The sequence below is a fragment of the Zingiber officinale genome, chromosome 2A, assembly GCF_018446385.1.
Source record: "Zingiber officinale cultivar Zhangliang chromosome 2A, Zo_v1.1, whole genome shotgun sequence".
NCBI classification, from domain to species: Eukaryota; Viridiplantae; Streptophyta; class Magnoliopsida; order Zingiberales; family Zingiberaceae; genus Zingiber; species Zingiber officinale.
In genome coordinates this window covers 125,632,259-125,643,684 of record NC_055988.1, presented here as the reverse complement: position 1 = coordinate 125,643,684, position 11,426 = coordinate 125,632,259, and the positions used below count along the sequence as shown (strand labels likewise).

At 44.2% G+C, this 11,426-nt stretch overlaps 1 protein-coding gene and 1 non-coding gene across 2 annotated transcripts; both read right to left on the bottom strand.

The window, feature by feature from the left end:
* Positions 1 to 7,450: 7,450 nt before the first annotated feature.
* LOC122042229 (LEAF RUST 10 DISEASE-RESISTANCE LOCUS RECEPTOR-LIKE PROTEIN KINASE-like 1.2) lies at positions 7,451 to 10,025 on the bottom strand. Its single transcript, XM_042602239.1, has 4 exons — positions 9,202 to 10,025; positions 9,090 to 9,125; positions 8,764 to 9,006; positions 7,451 to 8,672 (listed from the first exon to the last, which is right to left on the bottom strand). The coding sequence occupies exons 1-4, from the start codon at positions 9,971 to 9,973 to the stop codon at positions 7,735 to 7,737; spliced, it is 1,989 nt and encodes a 662-aa protein (XP_042458173.1). The 5' UTR covers positions 9,974 to 10,025; the 3' UTR covers positions 7,451 to 7,734.
* Positions 10,026 to 10,224: 199 nt separating this feature from the next.
* On the bottom strand, positions 10,225 to 10,327 carry LOC122044550. The gene has a single exon (XR_006129587.1). It is a non-coding gene; the product is annotated as a U6 spliceosomal RNA (small nuclear RNA).
* Between the last annotated feature and the right edge of the window lie 1,099 nt (positions 10,328 to 11,426).

Genomic DNA, 11,426 nt, shown 5'->3' with positions numbered 1-11,426 from the left:
TGGTAACGGGCAAATCAGGTTCTGATTTGTTCCAAGCTCTATAAGAAGGAGCTTGGTATGGCCGGCCAATGCGACGAAATTAGACTTGGTTAAAGCCTAATTAGTAGTCACCAAAGTGCTCAAAGTTCCCTTGTGTCCAAGTGTTGTTGGTGAGTGTTGTGGTGAGGTTTCTCCACCCACAAGGAGGTTGAGCTAGCCGGAGTTTCCGGGGACTAATCCACCGACGGATTGAGGGATCGTCCACCTTACGGACACGTCGTGGAGTAGGAGCATCATCTCCGAACCACGTTACATCTAACGTGTTAGCGGTTTGGTTTGTATTTCCTTTCTTTGTCTTGTATTTAGTTTAGCTTGTTTGTTTTTATTTGTATTCCGCTGCGCAAGCTAACAATAGTGTAGAAAGCGAGTGATTTGGGGATGCCGTCTATCCAACCCCCTTCAAGCGGGCCCAAGATTCTCCAACATTTAGGACCAAAGCTAATCTTGGGTCCTTGGGCTTTCTCCTTACTGCACCCGACTACATGAACTTCCAGTCATCGTGCATTTGATTTCTAGCACAATTGGAATCACCGTCAGTTGGGCTACCTGCTATCATACCAATGTCTCCTCGGGTGGTATTGCCATGATTTTTCTCCTCTCGAGTCAGTTAGCATGGTGGTCATTCGGTGGACGCCCGTACAAGTCTTTGGTTGTCCCTTTGTTGGGGCATTTGCTGGTTCCGATCGGCTGGCACATTGTTTCAACCTGGGGGTCCATTCGGTTGGCGATAATGTTAGCGGTTGGGAGATGGAGATCGCTGGTGAAATTCTTGATGCACCAATTGGCATGGACCTTGGTTAAAGTAGTAGCAATCTTTTGTGTTGTGAGTTCCCGAACGTGATAGGTACAAAACATTGGAATCCATGGTCGAGATTTAAGGACTCGCGACTGATTGGCTTCCACATGTTGGACCGCGTACGACCTTAACTCGCTTTGCTGTGGCGGAGGGCTCGGTCAAGGCCCTTTTAGAGGCAAATTGTTGTTGGTTGATTGACACTCAACCAACAAGGATTGATAATGTTTCGGTAGTTTGTCCTCCAATATCTCTTTAGAGAACTATGTGTTGGCCCACTTAGGGGAGTCACTCGCCACGGGAGTCTTTCTCTTATAGATATCTCGGATGGGGGCATTCTCGAAAGATGATCCCTGTGTCCTCTCCGCTTGGCCCATGTCCTCTAGGGGCATTCGGAACAACGCCCTGTGATATGCAATCGATGAAGCGACATCGGTGGCAAGCTGATCGGTGAAACGAGTATTTGAGGAAAGGCTGCCAGAGGGGGCTGGGTCGGCTATAACCTGATCGGGTCCCCCACTCGGGTTTGTGTCGAACGTGTAGGCCGGTTACAGATATAGTGGTATCATTCGACAAATGGCACTCAGTTGCTGCTTGTCATTGTTGCACCATTTTAGCCGCATGAGCTTCTATCAGCATCTCCAGTTCTTGCGTCAAGGTTATTGTGGTGAGTCATTTAGTGTCGTCCATCTTCATGTTCCCGATCAGGCGAAGTTCCCACAGACAATGCCAAATATGATCTTGTCTGAAAGCTGAGAAGATGGCTAGCTAGAAACTCGACTATGCTATTGACAAAAAGAAGACTTCAAGCTATTCTGAGTGTCACAAAGAGCGTTAGCTATTGAGCTAGGGAAGGAGTCCTCGGCGTTTGTCCTCCGACGGTTAAGTCAATAATCGATTTTGAGAGAGGAATAGTGAAAGAAACTATAGCAATGAGCATGTAAAAGTATGTAGGGTTGCGTACCTTTGCTTGTGGATGAAGACCCCTTTTTATAATGTCACTATTATGTCTATGCACGAATTACAAAGCACTTCCATAAAAGGACGGCCATAAAGTGACCCTGACACATTTCCTAAAATGAGCCTGCAAATCTCTATGATTTGACATGCTGGAAGCTTCGAAAGTGAGATTTGCTTGCAGAATATCCTCTATCCTCCATGTTGGTGCAATTTACACTAATGATCTATCTTAGGTTTTGATGAATGACAAGTAGATTAAAGTTAGAGTATTTTGGTATCTAATTACTTTACCAAGTGTGCAGGAGTTGACGGGTCTGAAGGACCTGACACCAGGTTGAAATTTAGCTAGATCCGTGGGATCCAATAGCTGGTGGGAAGTCCAGATAGGCCAACGGGACCTGATATCTGGCGGGAAGTCCGATTAGGTCCACAGGATCTAACAACCGGTTGAAGCCCAGTTGGGTCTCTGGACCTAACAACTGGTGGGAAGACCTAGTGGGTCAGAGGCAAGTCAAGCGACTGTAGTTGGTAAGTAAGAGGTAAGCAGCTGGAGGAGAGATCTAGTGAGGACTCGTTCCCGGTTGAGGGAACTATAGGCGTCGATCCAACTTAGGTCCATTTAGGAAACCTAAGTTGAGACTTTGACTTGATCCTAGCATTGTTGAACTTTCCAACTCGATCAAGCTCTGAATTTGTCAGTCCGCATAGGAGAGAACATGTTGCTTTTGCATTTGCCTCGAACTTTCTTATTGTTTGTGCATCCCACTTGTCATAGGTGATGGGTGCACCTTCTTCAGTGGGGAGAATGAGTCCGATTTGAACTATGGTCTATATCTCCACTTGGGTTTTCAGTTGGTGCTCCATCTTGTCTTTCCAGTAACCAAAATTTTCGCTGGAGAAGAGTGGTAGGCATGTGGAGCTGTACCCATCTTCGTAGGCCATTTAGAAGGACTCTTGCAAAATAAAAATAATAAAGCTTGTTCCAAGACTTAGTCTTGGATTAGTAGTGCGGGAAAAAGATAGGAATAGGAATTCACGAATTTCAAAAAAATAATAAAATATTATTAAAAAATATTATTTCAAATTTTGCTAAATGTGATATTTTATCAAAACTATTAAGTGGTGAAGAGATGAAAGTGAGTTTTTGAGTCCCGAGAAAAATGCAGAGTTGATCGTCTGCCTAAGACATAATAATGATGTCTTTGCTTGGGTGACCCATGGGCTCCCGGGTAGTTCGCCTACTGTAATGCAGCATGAGTTACATGCCCCACCAGACCCTCAACCGGTCAAGGAAAGGAAAAGAGATTTTGGAGTGGAGTAAAATCAAATCATCCGAGCGGAAGTGGATAAACTACTTGAAGTTGGACATATTCGGGAAGTACAATTTCAGAATTGGTTCGCAAACATAGTATTGGTGTTTAAGCCAGGAAACAAGTGGTGACAACTGGCGGATTCTGCTACTAGCTGTGAATTAATATGCATGCTGGATGCATATCAGGAGTACTACAAAATTCTGCTCACCAAGAAAGATCAGGAGAAAATCAACTTCATCACGGCTAAGGGAATGTACTTCTATATTGTCATGTCGTTCGGACTGAAGAATGCGGGAGCAACATTCCAGCAACTCATGAACAAGGTGTTCTGAAAGTAGAGCAGGAAAAATATGGAGGTATATGTTGATGATATACTAATAAAATCCCTCTGAGTTACTGATTTATATGAGACCCTGAGGAAGTATGGAGTCAAGCTTAACTCCAACAAATATTTGTTTGGGGCTAAAAGTGATTGCTTTCTTAGCTACATCATGACTAAGTGGGGAATTGAAGCCAACACCAGTAAGGTGAAGGCCCTCCAAGATGCCTCCACCTCACAACCTGAAAGAAGTGCAGCGCTTGATAGGGTGAATCACGACTCTCTCTTGATTCTTCCCAAAGTCAACTAACTAAAGCCTACCATTCTTCAAGATATTTCACCGAGCCACTAAATTCCAATGGCATTGAGTGCGACAAAGGCCCCAGAGGAGCTTAAAAGTTATTTATTGTCTTTACCTGTACTAGCGAAGCCCATCGTGTGCGAGCCACTGTGGATTACTTGTCTTCCACTGACCAGGTTGTCGAGTCAGCGTTGGTGCGGTAGGACAGAAATGAACAACAGCCTATGTATTTTTTTGAGACATTTATTGGAAAACGTTGAATGCCACTACACCGCTCTAGAGAAGTTGGTGTACAGGCTGGTTTTAGCCACTCGGAGGTTGCACTCTTATTTTCTTTCTCACCCTATAATTGTTCTAACTAATAGCACATTAAGACGAGTGCTCGTCAACCCAGAAGTGTTTGGAAGGCTGATTAAGTGGATAACAAAGTTGAGCGAGTATGACATACAGTACCAACCCCAGGCAGCTATTAAGGCTTAGGTTTTGGCTGATTTTATAACGGAGATACAAAATCCTAAGCTGGATGGAACTTGGAAAATATATATGGATGGATCGTCTACTCGGCAGGGTAGTGGAGTTGGAATCCTCTTGATATCACGCGCAAAGATAGAATACAACTATATGTTTGGCTGGACTATTAAGCTACTAATAATGAAGCAGAATATGAAGAATTGATGGTCGGTCTATAGGTAGCTAAACATGTGAGAGCTACCTAGGTTTTCATTTACTCGAATTCCCAGCTAGTGGCCTAGCAACTCCCTGGTAACTTTGAAATAAATAATGAATGGTTAAAATTATATGTGGGTGTATTTGAAAAGTTGCAGTTGGGTGCAAAAGGCAATACTACAAAAAATTCCCTGAGTGAATAATGAATATTCAAATGAGCTGCCCAAGTTAGCTAGTTCTTTGAGCCCTTTATTGCTGGATAAGTCGATTGAGAAAATATTAGTGGTAGCTCATATCAAATGACTAGTCGAAGTAGAAATATAGAATGATTGAAAGAAGTCATTGATAGAGTTCCTTCGAGCAGGAAACTTACCAACCGACCGGGAGCAAGCCCATATGATAAAAAAGAGAGCCAGTTGTTAGATTTTGAGGGATATCCTAATGCAATCACCTTACGATTTTTACTAAATATAGATTTACTATTTGAGTGCATATTATATGTTTGATTGTCTTAAACTCATTTACTGAATGTTCACAATATAATTCATAGCATGAGAGAAATTGTGATTGGATCACAACTAGTTATTATTGTTGGAACCTCAAAGTTGTTTTGATGTGATCAAATAAGTTAAGTTAAGTTCTGTTTGGTTTAACCCTTGTGTCTAAGTGTACAGGAGCTTAGGAGCACAAGAAGTCGAGCGAAATATGCGGCTAGCGAGAAGGACGAACGGGGAGAGAGTCAACGGGCTCGGTGTGCCCGAGGGACGAGGTGCCCCAGAAGAGTACACCAGTGGACGAGAAGAACGTATGCGACGTTCGAGGGACGAGAAACCGGAGAGGAAGGCTGCTCGAGGAGAAGGTCGGAACTTGGGTTCGGGTAATCCCTATTATTCTGGATGACCGAGATCACCCAAGCTAACGGAGCCAGAGCGGAAGACCCGGACTGAGACGAGCAGAACCGGAGTAGAGGAATCGAACCGTAAAAAGTAAATCCTGTTGACTTTTGTGGTCCGGGCGCCAGGAGCCATTCTGGACGCCCAGAGCCTATAGAGTCCGAGCGCCCGGAACCCAAAGTTTATCACAAATGATGTGGACGTTGACTGACGTATCGGGGATAGAATTCTATCTCACTCCAGGCGCCCAGAACCCTTCCAGGTGTTTGGAACAGTGCTATAAATATAGTGCTGATTTCAACAGTTAGATCTATCTTATTATGTTGTGTAAACGTTGTTTTACGAGATAAACATATTTTTATTGTCCAGAACTAACTCTTTTTTACAGGAAAGAAAGTTGGAAAAAAGGGTGTCCGGGCGTCCAGAAGGGATCCAGAAGCCCGGAGTCCGGCCGCCTAGAGCTAGTCCGGGCACTCAGACCAGCCTCGCTTGAGCGACCACTCGGGTGTCTGGAGCTGGTCCAGGCACCCGAACCAAAAAAATTATCGAGAAGCTAAGTTGGAGCACAACAACTGGCCGAACCCATGTCAACTGTCCCGGAGGAGGTCCAGGGAACTCGAAAGTGGATAGACTTAACAGATCAAGTTTTGACAAGAGCTCGCCACATCAGCACAGTCCAGGTGCCCGGGAGGGACTCCGAGCGCCCGGAATGGCCTATATAAGGGCCTTCGGCCAGTAGCTTCAGGACATCATCTACTACGACTTTCCTTCCTACACGCTGCTTCAAAAATGCTTCGATGATGCTATAACGCTCTACCAACAATCAGACATCAAGCTTTACTTAGTTTTCTTTGTTGTCGATAATAGTTTTATTTTCAATTCTTACACTCAATCTTTGTAATCCATTTACGAACTGATAGTGATTGTTCAATGAAAGCAATTGACAATCACAGACCTTGGAGTAGGAATCGTCATAAGCTCCGAACCAAGTAAAATTTGGTATTGTTAGCGTTATGTTTTTTATTTCCCTTTTCCGCTGCATAACTCATTTTAGCTCACGATTTTCGAAAAACTCTATTCATACAAAAAGTCAAAAAAGCGTAATACTTAGGCTATGGGGCTCATAATAGACTTCTTTGACTAACTGATTGAATTACGGGTATGGTCTGACCAGTTGTGACTTTCGACGAGTATTCGGTCAATGTTTATAAGTGCAGTCGACGACTCGACTTTTAATCGACTTCTTTATTTTAATTGTATGCAACTAGATGTCTAGGATGTCCAATCGAACTACACGTCTGATCAACTAAAGCACTCGATCGAGATAATTGATACTTGGCTTTATACTTCATCGTTGATTGAGAAATCAGGCTTTCAGGCCAAACCGACCGGAGGGTCTGATCGGGCGAACTCCTGGCTTAACACTCTGTCCGCGCATATGATTGGAACTCATGGTCCGGTCAATCTAGAAGTCTAGTTGAGCCTTCTCTTGTTTCAAATGATGTTGATCTCTCTTTAACTTTAATTTTAACGTCCATGTCAATAGGCCTCTTATACTTTGACCCCTCCTAAAGGGGCCACCTTAAACATTGTGTCACTTAACATGCATAAATTGTGTTTAGTGTAACAAAAAAGTCACTTGCAGTGTACGATAAGATATTTTACTATGGTGGAATAAGAAAAACAGAAGGTTGGAAGATAGCCACTTGCACTTTTAAATTTACCTAGTGATTGATTTATGAGTAGGGATATCTATTTTGACTAGTTGGATTAAAGACTCTAATACTTAGATTATTAAAAACAAAGTGTTGAGCAAAGAGGGGAGAGAATACCTCTTGACCTCTAATGTAAAAAGAAGAGAAAGATAAAACACTTGACCTCTAATGTAAAAGAAGAGAAAGATAAAACAAGATCACGTGTAGAAACGAGATAAAGACGCATAATGTAAAAAGAAGAGAAAGATAAAACAAGATCACGTGTAGAAACGAGATAAAGACGCATAAAAAAGAGTAAACATGAGGAGAAAGAATAAGAGTTACCGTGATTCGATAACATACTTATTCTACAAAACTATCGAAGTTTTATAAAAATTTTCTTTACACAATATAATCACATTCAATTATTTTCATCATACATATGTTTACAATGATCCCTATAAATAATACCTAAATCTCAGATCTGATAAAATCGTAACATAATTTTATTATGAAAAACTACAACAGAATTATATTATAAAAATTCATAACCAAATTCTGTTTAGAAAAAAAATTTAATAGATTTTTTTTTATATATCCCTTGTATTGATCTTCGTTCAAATATAAATTACTCGATATCAATTTATATTTATTTTGTATTAAAAAATAAAAGATATCGAATTTGAGCAAGTTTCAACGGTTTTTCCTCGGTTTTCAATCAAATTATATGGTTGATTCTGGCGACCGATCCAATTGTCACTGGCTAGCGCTAGACGCAGTGGTTCGACTCGCCCACTTTCCGGCGACCGTGACCGGCGAGCACATCGCGACGTTGTGCGTCAAACTGGAATCATCTCGCAGCCAATTGGCAGCGTCCTCTGCCTTGTCGCCGGAATCGCACGCCGCGTTTTCGATCGCCACCAGTCCCTCGAGCACTTCCCTGACGGCCGGCCTCCTGTCGCCGTCCGACTGCAAGCACCTGAACGCCAACTCCGCCACCATGGCGATCCTCATCCTCGCCGCCTCGTCCGACGTCCGCCAGAGCTCTGGATCGACCAAATCGACCAGCTCGTGGTTCTGGATCTTAGCGATCGCCATGTTAGCCAAGTGGACCTCGCTCTTTTCTCTCCGGAGGTCGATCGCCGGCTTCGACGATATGAGCTCCACCAGAACCACCCCGAAGCTGTAGACGTCGCTCTTGGTGGTGAGCTGGAAGCACTGGTAGTACTCGGGGTCGACGTAACCCGGCGTGCCCTGCGGGGCGGTGGAGACGTGCGTCGCGTCCAACGGAAACAGGCGCGAGAGCCCGAAATCCGCCACTTTGACACGGAAGGCGTCGTCGAGCAGGACGTTGGTGGTCTTGACGTCGCGGTGTATGATCGGAGGGTCGACGGCGTGGAGGTACGCAAGCGCGTCGGCCGTCTCGATGGCGATCCGCAGGCGCATCGGCCAAGTGAGAATCCGCTCGGCGGCGCGACGGCCGTGGAGGTGGTCGGCGACCGTGCCGTTCGGTACGAACTCGTAAACGAGGACGAGCTCACGGCTGCGATGCGAGGTCGAACCGTAGAGGCTGACGAGGAACTGGTGGCGGAGAAGGGAGAGGATCTTGACCTCGTTCATGAACTGCTCCACCTTCTTATAGTTCTTCCCGTACAATCGCTTGACGGCGACCGTCCGACCATCTCGGAGTTTCCCTAAATAGCAAAATTAAGGAAAGAACAAGATTCAGCCGACGGTCGGCGTTAATATTTGTTCAATTAAGCAGCAATCAGATTAGGAACCCACCTTTATACACAATGCCAAAGCCTCCATCTCCGAGTTCTCTGGAGGAATCGAAGCAATCGGTGGCCTCCACGAGTTCATCGTAGGAGAAGACATGCGTCTGGAAGTGATCTTGGATTTCAGAATCCTTCAATGAAGAAGAAATATTTCTAGAGAGCGTTGAGTTTATTTGGGATTTCGTGAATTTCCAAACGAGGAAGACGGCGGCGCACGTGAGAGCGAGGAATCCGGCGGATCCAGCAGTAACTGTATCAGAAGAGAATCTATCGATCGTCAACAAAAAACCAGGCTTGGGATGGGATTATGATTGGAGCAAGAGCTTCCCTTACCCGCAGCCAACAATATCGTGTGCGAATTCTTCTTCCCTGCAGCAAGAACACAGAATCGAAATTGAAATCCAGCAATTGGTATCGCGTAATCTGATCTCAGATTTATACTCACTGCTGCAAGTTTTGTGATGGGATCCATTGGGGCAGATGCAGATACTGCCCTGCCTCGTCGAGGTGTTGTTTGCGTCGTAGCCGCACCGACCGCCGCTGGCGGCGCACTTGCTGCAACTGTTCGCGGTATAATTCGCTATCCACCCAGCCAGCAGCAGGGCGGTGTAGTTGCTGCCGGCGCTGATGTTCGAGTCGCCCATCACCGGCACCACGCCGACGGTGCAGTTCGGGTCCGGCGAGCGCGTGCGAGCTGGGTCATACTCGCCGACGAACAGGACCCGGGTATTGAACCGGGGACAGGACATGTTCTGGTAGCTCCTCGGGATGGCGCTATCCGACCCGGAGCAGTTGAAGAGGAAGAAGATCTGCTTGTTGGAGTCGCTGGCGCTGAAGGGGGAGAACCCGGAGGTGTTTCTGCTGAGGAGGAAGGCGCAGGAGACGTTGGCGTCGCCGAGAGTGAAGTGGACGGAGCTGTTGGAGTAGAAGATCTGGAGCACGTAGAATTTGATGTTGAGGATGGTGAGGAAGAGGGCGCCGGTATCGTTGCGGCAAGTGAGGGCGAACGCCGGAGGGCCGCAGTAACTCGGCTGGTGATCGATGATCCAGAACGGGTAGCTGACCACCTGGTGGCCGCATCGCTGGGGAGCGCAGTCGTCGTAGCTGGGCGCGGCGGATTCCGACGCTGCTGGTTGCAGAGAGGAAAGGAGCAAGAACAGGGCAGGGATCCAGAGGTTCCTCATGGACAGCCACATGGTGATTCTCTCACCGATCATCTTCTGCTTCCGGCCCTTCCTTCCCTTATTCAATTATGTAGGTTTGAGTTTGACTTCCAAAAGGGTAAAGTATTTCGTTGACTTTAGATAGGGCTCCCGACGGACATACTGGGTTGGACGGAGCTCGATCGAATCCTTGTGGAATTGGAAACGTGATCGATTGGAATTTGGATGAAGTGACTGAACAAACCATTTCTCCCGAACAATCGACTCTATCATGCCGTGACCAACTCGAGTCAAGTCTGAGGATAAAAAATTTAAATCATTTCTTGATTTCTACGTGTCATATTCCTACAGAGCATGCTAATCTTTTCTATTTTGTTCTAATTTTTTGGTACTCTCCTAGGAGAGAGCGAGAGGAGGAGGAGGATTGGAATTTTGAATGGTGTGGTCGGTTGTCGGATTTGGAAACCTTTGGGCGATCTCAGCGCCGACAAATTGTTGTTGACTTTGAAATATTTATGGCTTTGAGTGACTTTGAATATAAGGACATCCACGATGGGAGTTCGGAGTTCCCATAGTAATATTTATAGGAGGGAGCTCTTTAATTTTAATATTTATGGAGTCGCTTTTTCATTATTTTTTAATTTTTTTTTTTAATTTCTCTATTTTAAAAAATAAAAATAATAACATATTAAAAAAATAGTGTGGGATCTATACGAAAGAGTTGTTAAGAATTTTTTTATAGTTGGGAGATATATAAGATTTTCTACTATTGACGTAACATGTGGCAACAAAGGAGTTCTCATCGAGTTCCAATCATTGTGGATGTTCTAATGTCAACCAGCGTCATGTAGCATAGACCGGAGCATAATACCTTATTTTCTCCTTCATAATGCGGCAAAAAATAATTTGCTCATCTCAGTATTCTCGTCAATTAGTCCCTACGCTACTAATATGGAGGAGATAAATTACAGATAGCTACTAGCCATTAATACAGTGGCCAAGGCATAGGAGAACACATGCTCGGATGTGCCAAATTTCGATCACATGACCTAATGTGGCACATGTCTTAACCACCGCATCGCCCCGTCCCGTGAGGACTTATTTTCTCCCTCATAAAAGAATAAGGAGGCGTATAAAAATTATACAAATTATAAGGGTATTAAATTAATGAGTCATACCATAAAACTTTGGGGAAAAATAATAGAAAAAATAATTAAGGAAATCACGGTAACTAAAAATTAATTTAAGTTCATGCAAAGTCGACAATAGAAGTTATACATCTTCTTAACAACTAAATGAAAAACATCGAGAGCTAAAACAAGATCTACACATGATATTCATTGACTTAAAAAAAACTTATGATAGAGTTCTAAGAGAAATTATATGTAGAATTCTAGAAAAGATAGAGGTTATTATAACATATATTGAACTAATTAAGGATATACACGAGCATATAACTACCAGAGTAAAGATTTCAGATGGAGTAACTGAAACATTTTCATTAAAG